Here is a 13,956-nt window from a genome sequence, read left to right on the forward strand (position 1 = left end):
ATATACCATTAACAAAATGCAAGTGGAGACTGAGGCATACTGATAATGTCAGTGAACTAGCAATCCAGAGCTGTGTGCCACTGTTCTGGGGATGAGGGATTGAATCCAATCAATACCAGATAGTGAAATTTGAATTCTGTAACAAATTTGCAACAAAAATGTGGCCGAATGGTGACATGTAACCACTTAGAATTGTCATAAAAATCCATCTGATTCCTTTAGGCAAGGAAATTTACTATCCTTACCTGGTCTCACCTTCATGTGACTCCAGATCCATAACAATGTGGTTGATTCTTAACTGCCTACTGAGCAATAAATGAGCCCCTAACCAACGATGCCTACATCCTGTGAATGAGTGTTTTAAAAATTCTAGCCTAGTACTGCATTTGACTCTGTCCCACTTGCAAAGCATGATGGGTATAAGGTTTAAAAAATTTTCTGCATTACATTAAACTGTATATCCTTGATGGAAAAATTTTGTGAAAATGAACGCCAAGGCAGTAAAGCATGGAAGGAGCTGAAGAATATAATGGTTCATGTGATTTTTTTTTATATATTATTTGACACAGACTAGTGCAGGAAAGGAAAGAAACTTGCATTTACATCATGACGTTCATAACCACCGAAAATCTCAAAACATGTTACAGCCAATGCGTTACTTTTTAAGCACAGCTACGGTTATGATGCAGGAATTCCTGTAAACCACTTTGAACATAAAATGCTCCCACAAGCATCATTGAGTTTTTTTTCCCATCTGCCTGAAAAAGCCTTAGTCTAATGATGTCTCATCCAAAAAAGAAGGCATCTTGCTCTCTAACTCACAGCTGACCACTGCAAATTTCTTTTGTGTGTGTCAGTCCTGAAAACTGTATCTGGACACAAAGGTAGAAGCAAAATTCTGCTAATGCTGGAAATCTGAAATATAAGTAGAAAATGAGGGAATATTTGGCACATCAGGCTGGACCTGTGTAGAGAAAGAGTTAACATTTTATGTTAGTGACCCTTCACCAGGCCATTGATCATCAGATCCTTCACCTTAACTGTCCTGAAGATCAATCATTGGATTTGAAATGTTAACTGTGCTCCTCCTTCACAGATGCTATCAGACCTGCTGTGTTTCTCCCAGCAATTTCTGTTTTTGCTTCGTAGACCAGGTCTTGTTGCCTTTGGATATAGACTCTTTCAGAATCGTAAATGATGCTGATCATTTGTACAGTCATGAACAAGCTTCCTGCTTCTGATCTTGTATTGGAAGAAGGGTCATTGATGAAGCAGCCGAACATGGTTGTGCCCAGAACACCACTCTGAACTACAGCACAGATGTTCTGGAGCTGAAATGGCTGACCTCCAACAACCATGACATCCTCCTTGCACTAGCCTCTAACAAGCGAGAGTTTTTCTCCCCACTGCCAATTAACTCTAGTTTTCCAGCATTTCCTCTGTCACATGCAGCCTTGAGGTCAAGGGCAGTCACTGTCATGTCGCCTCTAGAATTTAGTTCTTGCTCAAACCAGTGTCAGGAGCTGAGTGAACCCAAACTATGCATCAGTGAGCATGTTTAACTTGGCAGGTTGTAGTTGATAGCACCGTTGATGATACCTTTTATCATTTTACTGTATCATTTTACTGATCAAGCGTAGACTGATGGAGCAGTAATTGGCTGGGTTGGATTTGCCCTGCATATTGTGAATACACATGATTTGGCAATCTTCTCCGTTGTTGGGTAGACACCAGTGCTGTATCTGTTCTGCTGGATAGGGCCCTAATAAGTCTTGGAGCACACGTCGTTATGATTGCTGGAATATTGTCAGGCCCCGTAGCCTGAAAGGTATCCCATCTCAAACCAATTTTTGACGTCATGTGGAATGAATTGAATTGTTTGAAAACTGGCATCTGTGATGCTGGGAGCCTTCAGAGGAAGCTAAGATGGATCATCAATGCTTCAGAGCAGCCCCCCCCTCAACAAGAATCATTTGTATGGTGATATTGGTAGCATCGCCACCTCCAATGAGTAGTTGTCCGCCACCATGTGTGATTGGGTGCTGCAGGACTGTAGATCCTAGATCTGATTTGTTAGTTGTGGAGTTGTTTAGCCTGTCTGTCACTTACTGCTTATGCTGTTTGGTATTGGAAGCAGGCCTGTTTTGTAGCATCACTAGGTTGACGTTTTATTTTTAGGTATGCTTGGTGCTGCTTCTGGCATGCCCTCTGCATTCTTCATTGAGCTAGTTGATCCCCTGTTTGATGGTAATGGTTGACTGTGGCGTGTTATGGGCCATGAGGTCCAGCTGGTGTCTGCATGAATGCCACTTCTTGATTTGCTCGATCTATTTCAAGCCTCATCTCCTTTAGCAAGGCGACGGTGCCACATAACATGATGGAGGGTAACCTTATTTGTAGAATTATCAAATCCCTCCAGAGTGGAAACAGGCCATTTGACCCACAAGTCCACACCGACTCCCCAAAGAGCATCCAACCCAGACTTGCCATCCCTGCTTTTCCCACGGCCAGACCATCAACCTGCACGTCTTTGAATCCACATTATTGTGAAGGTGGGACTTTGTCTCCTGATGCCGAGAGACTTCATGGTGTCTGGAGTCAACATTGAGAATTTCCAGGACATCTCTTTTCCAAATACATAACACAGTGCCACCATTTCTACCTAGGTCTGTCCTGCATTGGGAGGATATACCCAGGGATTGTGGTGGTGTTGCCTGGAACATTGTGTAAAAAGTTCTACACAAGTTGTTAGTTGAATAATGTAAATTGTAGTTTAATTTGAAAATTTTGAACCTGGGCTTACACCTGAAAGTGTGCAGAAATAATTGGTTTTGTATTTATGTTGAGATGAGTGGGTCATCATTCCCGTCTAATGCTCCATGCTAACATTTTTTCACTATCTCTAGGACACATTTTGACATGCTTGTGCTACTTATGTGACATGAGATCACTACATATTTACAGATCTTGTGCTGGGCTATTACACTGAATCGAGCTTCCTGTTTCCTATGACCTAAGTCTACTCAATGCCTGCCCCTACTTTCAGAAAGTTCCAGTCTAATTTAATGCTTAGGATGTGAGCAACACAGACAAGCCACATTTTGCTGCCCATTCCTAGTTCAGAGTGGGCAGACTAGAAATTAATAGAACTCTGGTCATACATGTGGCATGGAGACAGGATAATGAGTTCCCTTCAATGCAGAATTAATAGTGAACCGGCTGAGATTTTGCAGTGGTCCGTACATTTTGGGCCTGTTACCTGGTACTAGTTTGCAAATGTCAGTCATTACTCAGTGTGAGCATTCTTGCTGGGTCAGATTATCATGGGTTCAAGTTCTATTTGGCGTATTTAAGCACATCATAATATAGACTAATGCTGTAGTTAAGTGTTAAGGAAGCCAGTGTCAGATTAACACTAAGAATTTAAAAGCAGGAACAAAGCAAAACCTTCACAGTTGAGAGAAGAACCTTGCCTTTGACAATGAAGCATGTAAATGAGCACCTGAAGTTGTATTTACTGCACTGATTTTTCCAGTATGTGGTTGACCGCTTTATTTGTTTCAATGCAGGTTGTATTAGCACGTGAACAAGCAACTGGTAAAGAATATGCAAGTAAGTAACAAGTTTGTGTGGTGTTTAAGTTGTCAACCCCATCGTGGCTCACACGATTGGGATCATCTTGGGAAAACTGCTTTCCAACTTAGGTTGGCTGTAAATCCCAAATCCTCTGCACATTTTAGAAACCCCATGGAGATGTGGGATCGTACTAGATGATGGAAATTGGGTTTGGGCAGACTGCTAGATCTTCTAGATCTTGGCCACAACAAACACCTGACACTTGCTTTCTTTCTTGTGTGTTGCGTATCCCTGAGCTCAGAAGCAATTTGAAGAGGTAGTGGTATAGATTGCCATGTTCCCAAACCCTAGCAACCACTTAACAACAATGTTTCCTGGACCACGTGAGCAAGTTGAATAGCCTTGGGTCAAAGTAGTGAGACAAACAGAGGGAGTATAACTATAAACTTGTTTCATTTTGTTTAATTGGAAGATGCCAGAGCTAAGGATTGCGCTGTAAGGAAAATGTAATAACATTTGTAATTTTCTGTTGTTCCCCAAAATTTAGGCTGAAAATTTACTCCATGCATACTTCTGATCCCAGCAGACCCACTAGAGTTGGCAGTTGTTGGTTAGGCAAGAAACCAACTAGTTATTGCTGGCCTACAGTCTTCTTGATCTACATGCTGATAATTCCTATGGCTCTTCTTCTCCCTGTCCATTGATTCTAATGGGAATAAGTGTTTTTGGAATAATATGTGAAGATTGGATTGAATTGAGCTTTAAGCTGTCAGTGGTCTGTAGCCACGTAGCAATCATTTTCCAGGCATTATTGACAGAGTTGTTCATTTTAAGAGTAATGTACTGCTGATTTTCATCTGTAGAAAACTGGAATTGTCATTTTCCAGTTAACATGTACAACTTCAATAAGACAATTCCTTTGTCTTGCAGTTAAAATTCTGGAGAAACGTCATATCATTAAGGAGAATAAGGTACCATACGTTACTCGAGAAAGGGATATCATGTCTCACCTGGATCACCCCTTTTTTGTAAAACTCTACTTCACTTTTCAGGATGATGAAAAACTCTGTATCCTTTTTGTTTTGTGGTGCCCCAGTCATTGCTTAAAAGTAATACAAGGGAGACACTTAGTTGATTCTTGTCTTGAGCAGAGCTGTCAGAAGCACTGAGATAACAAGGTCAAGAGCCGGTTGAACACTGCAGGCCAAAAAGATTTTCTAAAGAAGGGTCCACAAACGAAACGTCAGCTTTCCTGCTCCTCTGCTGCTTGGCCTGCTGTGTTCATTCAGCTGTACACCTTGCTATCTCAGATTCTCCGGCATCGGCAGTTCCCACTATCTCTGTCAGAAGCACTGTCTTGCATAAATTTCAATTATTCTGTAAAGCAAATTATAAGCATACAAAGAAATTATGAAAAAAAATTTGTTGCAAATTTTTTTTGCAACTTTGCAGTCTGTGCATATCAGCATACAATTTAGTCCTTAACTTCAATGCAGATTTTGGCCTTAGTTATGCTAAAAATGGGGAGCTACTTAAGTACATTCGTAAGCAAGGCTCATTTGATGAGAACTGTACAAGATTTTATTCTGCTGAAATTGTTTCAGCACTGGAATACTTACATGAGATTGGGATCATACACAGGTAAGGAATTTCAGTGCTTTTGCATATCAGTACAAAGAAGTTTCTTTTCTGGTGTCTTTCAATTGAACCGTTCAGACTACTAAAGTCTATTCCACTTGCTGTATTAGCAGCAGTAGAACTATTATAGGTAACTTGGACCGGAAATGCCCTTGAGCCTAATCTCTTTCTGGCAATTGCTACTGGAGGGTGTGTCGGTGTGGAGGACAATGTTGTTTGCTGTCAAACTCTGAAACAAACAAAAGTATCTTACACCCAATTTCCACCTGGCTCCCTGTAATGATACTGTAAATGGGGTTCCACCACACTAATTCTATATATGCATAAATTCAAAAGTGAACCTTGTTCCATGCTCTGAATTTGAGATTGTAAAATATCTATGCATATAGAATACAGTAAAGATTAAGGTACTTGACTGCAAAGGAATTTTAATTGCTCAGGATAAATTGTGATGAAAGCTGATCAGAAGACTTATTACAAACAGAAAATGGGTAAGGTACACACTAGACATTGTCACAGAGGTAAAGTTATCCAACAAAGTTTGAAGTTCCTTGAGTGAGTAATGGAGTTTAACTCAGGGTCTGATTCATGTGACAAATCTAGGGCTTGCAATGCAATAGAAAATTTATGACTGAGTATAGGCAGTGTAGGGAGGAAGGTGAGAGTTTGATTTAGATAAATGTAAGGTGCTGCATTTTGGAAAGTCAAATGGGGGCAGGACTTATACACTTAATGACAAGGTCCTGGGGAGTGTTGCTGAACAAAGAGACCTTGGAGTGCAGATTCATTGTTTGAAAGTGAAATCACAGATAAGTAGGATAGTGAAGGTGGTGTTTGGTATAGAACATAGAACATAGAACAGTACAGCACAGAACAGTATGCCTGCCTTTATTGGTCAGTGCCTTGAGTAAAGGAGTTGAGAGTTGTGGCTGGACAAGGTTTGGTCACTTTTGGTGTATTGTGTGCAATTCTGCTCTCCCTCCTGTAGGAAAGATGTTGTGAAACTAGAAAGTGTTCAGAAAAGATTTACAAGGATATGGCCAAGGCAATGCGGCTTGAGCTGTAAGGAGAGGCCAAATAGGCTGGGGCTGTTTTCCCTGGAGCGTCCGAGGTTGAGGGGTGACATTGTAGAGGTTTATAAATGGATAGGGTATGGATAGAGTAAATAAGCAAGGTCTTTTCCCTGGGGTGGGGGAGCCCAAAACTAGAGGGCATAGGTTTAAGGTGAGAGGGGAAAGATATAAAAGGGATCTAAGGGACGACTTTTTCTCGCAGAGGGTGGTACGTGTATGGAATGAACTGCCAGAGGAATTGGTAGAGGCTGGTACAATAACAACATTTAAAGGCATATTGGTGGGCATATGAATAGGAAGAGTCTAGAGGGGTATGGGCCAAATGCTGACAAACGGGGCCAAATTTATATAGGATATCTGGTCGGCATGTACGAGTTGGACCAAAGCCACTGTTTCCGTGCTGAATATTTCCATGACAATGACTCTAAAAGCCAGGAGGTGACATGGAGTGACAGGTAACAACGAAAGTAGTAAAGAATTTCATCAAACGCATTGAAAAAAACAGGTAATGGATTAGGCATGAGAAATTAAATCTCTGATGGAAGGTAACTGAGTGATGGAGATACGGTTGAAACTTTGCTTTGGATTTCCCAAGAATATGGTCATGGAATTTAAAAGATACAAAGGTTATATGAGTATTATCAAAGTAGCAAGGGAGCACACAAAGTGGCTTTCCTGCTCTTCAGTGTAACAGGTGAAATTCTGCAGATGCTGGAAAACAGAAACAAAAACACAAAATCCTACAAATATACAGGTCAGGAAGCACCTGCGGAGAGAATAAGAGTTAACCTTTCAGGTCTGTGACCTTAGGTTGAACAAAGTTCACTTCAGAACAGATTTTAAGCATTCACACTGAGAGAAGATGGAGATATCAAAAGGGAATATTTGTGATGCAGTGAAAAGCAGTAGAAATTAATGAGAGAAAGTTATGATGGTACATTAAAAAATACGGAAGTAAAGAAACACATTAAGATTCAGAAAGTTTTCCAGAAGGAGCAGCTGCTGCATGAAAATGTAGTGGTTATAATCTGAAATTGTTCAACTCATTGTTGAGCCTGAAAGACTGTGAAGTGTCAGTGAAGAAGGTTTTCTAAGATTACAAAGAGATCTTGATCAAATGGGTCAATTGGCTGAAAAAGGCAGATGAAGTTCAGTCTGGATAAATGTGAGATGTTGCATTTTGGTACAACAAACAAGGGTAGGGCTTGTACAATTAATGATAGGGCCTTAGGTAGTGTTGTAGAACAGAGGGACCTAGGGGTGCGAGTATGTAATTCTTTGCAAATTGCATCACAGAGAGACAGGGTGGTTAAAAAGGCTTTTGGCACACTTGCCTCCATTGCTCAGGCCTTCTGAGTATAGGCGTTGGGAAGTCATGTTGAGGTGGTGCAGAACATTAGTGAGGCCTCTTCTGGAATAGTGTTCCGTTCTGGTCGCCAAGTTATTGCAAGCATGTTATCAAGCCGGAGAGGGTTCAAAAGAGATTTACCAGGATGTTGCTGGATATGGAAGATGTGAATAATAAAGAATGGTCGTATAGGCTGGGACTTATTTCCACTGGAGGGTAGGAGATTGAGACGCAACCTGATAGAAGTTTATAAAATAATGAACAGTATAGTTAGAGTTAATGGCAGTTATTCCTAGGATGGGGAATTTCAAGATTAGGACGCATATTTTTAAGGTGAGAGAGAAGGAGGCAAATGTTTTACGCAGAGGGTGTTCACATGTGGAATGAGTGTCCTGAGCAAGTGGTGGATGTGGGTACGATTACAATGTTTAAAAGATATTTGGATAGATACATGAATCAGAAAGGTTCGGAGGGATATGGGCCAGGAGCAGGCAGGTGGCTCTCGTTTAGTTCGGGATTATGTTCAGCATGAACTGGTTGGACCGAGAGGTCAGTTTCTGTGCTGTATGACTCTATGAAATGCTGTTCCTCAAACTTCTTTTGGGCTTCATTGAAACATTGTAGGAGTTTGAGGATGTATTTCACTATGTTGGTGGTAGGTGGTGAATTAAAATGATAGATAACTGAATGCTTGGTTAATGCTAAATCCCTTTTCTCAGTGTGCAGGAGAGAATGCAGAGGTGCTGGTGATAATTCTGCTATTTCCATTTACATCTATATAGGCTTCTTTATATCGTTTCCCATTGCAACTTGCTGTTGTCTTGTATCATCATCCACTTTGTCATTAATGTCTCTTTTGTGCTACCACAGATTTTCACTTTTGTTCCTTTCTTATTTTTCTCTGTCTTGCACACTATCTCGCTCCACCTCCCATAAAAACACTGCTTTTCCTGTAATAACAAGGTGTAGAGCTGGATGAACACAGCAGGCCACACAGCATCAGAGGAGCAGGAAGGCTGACGTTTCGGGCCTAGATCCTCCTTCGGAAGGGTTATCTCAGATTCTCCAGCATCTGCAGTTCCTACTATCTCTGAAACTGCTTTTCCTGTATCTGCATTTGTTTAAAATCTGTTTACTCGCTAGCTTTTCTAGTCTAATTAAAGGCCATTAACCTGAAACTTTAACTCTTTCTCTTTCCACAGATTCTGACTGTTCAGTATGTTTCTAATAGTTTTTGATCATTTTTCGCGTTCTTTGATGCTGCAATAGTCTAACTTCTCAGTGCTGAACTTGGTGAAAAGGCTTCGTAACCAATGCTGGCCCCATATTGAACACTTGAAAAATAGGTTGCCTCTTGATCAGTTTGCCATGATTTAGTAGCTCACCACTTAATGTTAAGTGTGGGACACAGCAGGAAATTGTTCAAAAGCAGTAGCCTTCTATAGTCTTTTGCCTGATCTCTACTTCTGCTTATTGAAAACTGGCACACTAAGACTGAAAACTTCTATTATTCCACCTGCAGTGTTTGTGGTCAGTCCTCATAATGTGTTGAGCCTTACAAAAGGAAATAGGAAATTAATGCCAGTGACACATCTGCTGATGAGTGGCATGGATCAAAAGTGGACCATGGCATTCCTGCTCCTGATTGGAAACATACTTACTCCAACCCTGAAGATATACTATAGGGGCAGTAACATAATATAGCAATATATAATATTGACTGCTGTATCTTGATGTATTATAGCTCATTAGTACTGCTGTTTACAAGAATAAATGTTTCAATTGAACCATTCAGATCTCAAAATTCTGTTATTCCTGCAGTTCTGTGCTATATTAGCAACAATAAAACTAAGTACAGTATCTTTGAGTCAACAGAGATAACAAGATGTAGAGCTGGATGAACACAGCAGGCCAAGCAGCATCACAGGAGCAGGAAAGCTGACGTTTCAGGCCTAGACCCTCCTTCAGAGATCTAGGCCCGAAACGTCAGCTTCCCTGCTCCTATGATGCTGCTTGGCCTGCTGTGTTCATCCAGCTCTACATCTTGTTATCTCAGATTCTGCAACATCTGCAGTTCCTACTATCTCTATCCTTGAGTCAAAGCGGTTTTTGGCAGTTCTGAAAAGGGCAAAGAGAGGCAGATTGCAGGACAGGAATTGGGTTGGTTGCTGAGAGCTAATACAGTTGAAGAGTGGTATTTGTGTTTTGAAGGAAAGAGTGATGTTGCACAGTTGAGATCAGAGGTAATGGGAACTGCAGATGCTGGAGAATCCGAGATAACAAAGTGTGAAGCTGGATGAACACAGCAGGCCAAGCAGCATCTCAGGAGCACAAAAGCTGACGTTTCGGGCCTAGACCCTTCATCAGAGAGGGGGATGGGGAGAGGGTTCTGAAACAAATAGGGAGATGGGGGAGGCAGACCAAAGATGGATAGAGGAGAGTATAGGTGGGGAGGTAGGGAAGGGATAGGTCAGTCCAGGGAGGATGGACAGGTCAAGGAGGCAGGATGAGGTGAGTAGGTAGGAAATGGAGGTGGGAGGAGGCGATAGGTGAGAGGAAGAACAGGTTAGGGAAGCGGGGACGAGCTGGGCTGGTTTTGGGATGCAGTGCGGGGAGGGGACGCGCTGGGCTGGTTTTGGGATGCAGTGGGAGAAGGGGAGATTTTGAAGCTTGTGAAGTTCACATTGATACCATTGGGCTGCAGGGTTCCCAAGCGGAATATGAGTTGCTGTTCCTGCAACCATTGGGTGGCATCATTATGGCACTGCAGGAGGCCCAGGATGGACATGTTGTCTAAGGAATGGGAGGGGGAGTTAAAATGGTTCACGACTGGGAGGTGCACTTGTTTATTGCGAACCGAGTGGAGGTGTTCTACAAAGGGGTCCCCAATCCTCCCCTTTGTTTCCCCAATGTAGAGGAAGCCACAGTGGATGCAGTGTACCACATTGGCAGATGTACAGGTGAACATCTGCTTGATATGGAAAGTCATCTTGGGGCCTGGGATGGGGATGAGGGAGGAGCTGTGGGGGCATGTGTAGCACTTCCTGCGGTTACAGGGGAAGGTGCCGGGTGTGGTGGGGTTGGAGGGGAGTGTGGAGCGGACAAGGGAGTCCCGGAGAGAGTGGTCTCTCCGGAAGGCAGACAAAGGTGGGATGGAAAAATGTCTTGGGTGGGGTTGGATTGTAGATGGCGGAAGTGTCGGAGGATGATGTATTGTATCTGGAGGTTGTTGGGGTGGTATGTGAGGACTCTGCGGATTCTCTTTAGGTGCTTGTTGCGGGGGTGGGGTGTGAGGGATGTGTTGCGGGAAATGCGGGAGACACGGTCGAGGGCGTTCTCGACCACTGTGGGGGCGGGGGGGGGGGGGGATGTTGCGGTCCTTGAAGAATGCAGACATATGGGATGTACGCGAGTGGAATGCCTCATCCTGGGAGCGGATGCGGCGGAGGCGAAGGAATTGGGAAGAGGGGATGGAATTTTTGCAGGAGGTTGGGTGGGAGGATGTGTATTCTAGGTAGCTGTGGGAGTCGGTGGGCTTGAAATGGACAGAATCTCCCCTCCCCCCACTGCATCCCAAAACCAGCCCAGCTCGTCCCCGCCTCCCTAACCTGTTCTTCCTCTCACCTATCCCCTCCTCCCACCTCAAGCCACACCTCCGTTTCCTACCTACTCACCTCATGCCGCCTCCTTGACCTGTCCGTCCTCCCCGGACTGACCTATCCCCTCCCTATGTCCCCACCTATACTCTCTTCTCCACCTATCTTCTCCTCTATCCATCTTCGGTCTGCCTCCCCCTCTCTCCCTATTTATTTCAGAACCCTCTCCCCATCCCCTCTCTGATGAAGGGTCCAGGCCCGAAACGTCAGCTTTTGTGCCCCTAAGATGCTGCTTGGCCTGCTGTGTTCATCCAGCTTCACACTTTGTTATCTATGTTGCACAGTTGAGGTAGTTTTGTGCAGAGTCGGGCTACCTTGATGGGGGGATATAAGAGAACTTACCTCCTTTCAAGGGGATGGAGACACATCCATCTTCAATTTATCTGTGGAATGGGGGAGGTTAGAATGCCCTGAATCAAGCCTTTTAACTTTGTTTTTTGATTCTTGGCTTGTTCATTTTCCAGTTAAATCTTGAATGTAATGATTAATATTTAGGTTTAAAAAGGAAAGTTGGGAAAGTCTATTACCCAAAGATAATAGGATTTCAATTGTAGATCTCCAGAAGGAACAAAATCTATCAGCTCGTGGGTTAATTCTCAGATTGGGGAGACCAGAAAGAGAAGGATATTTTGAGAAAGTAAGTTTTGGTTGAGACAAGGATCACATCTTGTTACCTTTGCCCAGTTTTAAACTGAGTTGTGGGATCAATTAGATTTATCACTTGCCACTTCAAGTATTTGTCAATTTGAGTTCTCTGTTGCAGCTTCATCAAAGCTTGACTACATATACCTGGTGCTGATCTTGGCATTATCTTCTACACTCTTCTTTAAACCAGACTTAATCCCTGGCTTAAGATAATAAAATGTGAGGCTGGATGAACACAGCAGGCCAAGCAGCATCTCAGGAGCACAAAAGCTGACGTTTCGGGCCTAGACCCTTCATCCTAGGCCCGAAACGTCAGCTTTTGTGCGCCTGAGATGCTGCTTGGCCTGCTGTGTTCATCCAGCCTCTCATTTTATTATCTTGGATTCTCCAGCATCTGCAGTTCCCATTATCTCTGATACATCTTTACCAATTCCATCAAGCCAGGGATTAATGTGTGGGATATATCGGATTACAATATTGGTCGAATACAATAATGCAAAAGACCCGCAATGTTTCATGAACGTTGAATTTTGGGCTGTTAGATCTGTTCAAAATCTATCCCATTTAGTACAGTGGTAGAGCCGCACAGCACACGAGAAGGTATACTGAATGTGAAAACAAAACTTTCTTTGCATGAATACATGTGCTTGCTGCTCCAATGAGTACAATTACAGCCAGATTTATGTGCAGCTGGTAGGTTGATCGGAGTCGGGATCAAATAGGTTTTCCCCTCACCACCTACTGCAAATCCAGTCCAACAGATATTTGGAAATCTTATTTAAATCTGCATTTTCTTATTTACACATATAATGCAGCCCAGCTAAAATGCAGTTTCACCTTTTGGACCCCATCGTTTATATTCTAATGAGCTTCCATTGTGTTAATTTCAGATCTGTTGATGTTGGTTCCACTGAACTGCTGTTGGAGGACCCCACTCAGAATCCTTTTCATGCCCTTGCCATTCTCAGTACAATCCAGTTAGTGTTCAGATTCATCAACTTCACCCTCTTCAGTAGGTAGTAAGCAGGAGGTGGATTCCATGGCCATGTTTGATCTGATGCCATGCGATTTCACGGGGTGTCAATGTTGAGGACTCCCTCTCTGACCACATAGCACTGTAGTGCTACCTCTGGTGGGCCTGTTCTGCTGATGGAGCATACCCAGTGATGGTGATGCCTGAGGTGTAATTTTTGGGTATAGCGACATCAGCCTGTAGCTAAACCAGGCTTTGGGATGGCTCCCCCAAACTTCATGTAAGAGTCCAGACGTTAGTGAGAAGAGCTTTGCAGAGTTGACTGGACTGGGTGTGCCACTCTCACTTTGTGGTCTGTCCAGTTTTTTGATCCTTTTTAGACTTTAGTGGTTGGTAAAACTGAGTGGCTTGCCATTTCAGGTGGCATCTGCAGTCACACCTAGGTGAACCAGCATGGTAGATTTCCTTTCCTAAGTGACATCAGTGAACCAACTCATTTTTATTACAATCAACATTTATTTCAAATAATTTATTTTAGTTCCAGATTATTTATTAATTCAATTTAAATTACAACATGTGATTTGAACCCTGGGCCTCTCGATTACTAGCCAGTGACATTGCCACTGCCTCCATTACATTGACAAAAGAAGCTATGGCAACATTGCAAGAGAAATTTTTCAATGAGTGAATAGAATCTTGAAATCTCTACCTGAGAGGGTGGTAGAAGCAGTTTAAGTCAAGTCATTCAAGAAGAAATTAAGTTTTATTTTCTGGAAAGGAAACGTGTGCAGGCTTATGGCAAGGAAAATGAGAAGCAGCAATAGATAAATTGTTGTTTGAGAGCTGATGGACCAAATGACAGCTGCCTCTGCTGTAAATATTCTATTGTTATTTGTGCTTTAACCTGTTTTTAAATTATTACAGGGACCTTAAACCAGAGAATATCCTGCTGAGCGAGGACATGCACATACGGATTACTGATTTTGGAACAGCAAAAGTATTATCTTCAGATAGTACACAAGGTGCAGAATTAATCCTTTCATGTGC

The 13,956-nt window shown here is 42.7% G+C and overlaps 1 protein-coding gene across 4 annotated transcripts in view; it reads left to right on the forward strand.

The window, feature by feature from the left end:
- Positions 1-13,956, forward strand: part of LOC125462230 (3-phosphoinositide-dependent protein kinase 1) — an 84,213-nt gene that overhangs the window by 50,928 nt on the left and 19,329 nt on the right. For all 4 annotated transcript variants that reach the window (XM_048552002.2, XM_048552001.2, XM_048552003.2 and 1 more), the window contains 4 exons: positions 3,570-3,612; positions 4,507-4,644; positions 5,073-5,217; positions 13,834-13,931. In XM_048552002.2, coding sequence (XP_048407959.1) covers positions 3,570-3,612; positions 4,507-4,644; positions 5,073-5,217; positions 13,834-13,931 — 424 coding nt within the window. The remainder of the gene's footprint in view (positions 1-3,569; positions 3,613-4,506; positions 4,645-5,072; positions 5,218-13,833; positions 13,932-13,956) is intronic.

Source organism: Stegostoma tigrinum, chromosome 23 (genome assembly GCF_030684315.1).
Source record: "Stegostoma tigrinum isolate sSteTig4 chromosome 23, sSteTig4.hap1, whole genome shotgun sequence".
Lineage (NCBI taxonomy): Eukaryota > Metazoa > Chordata > Chondrichthyes > Orectolobiformes > Stegostomatidae > Stegostoma > Stegostoma tigrinum.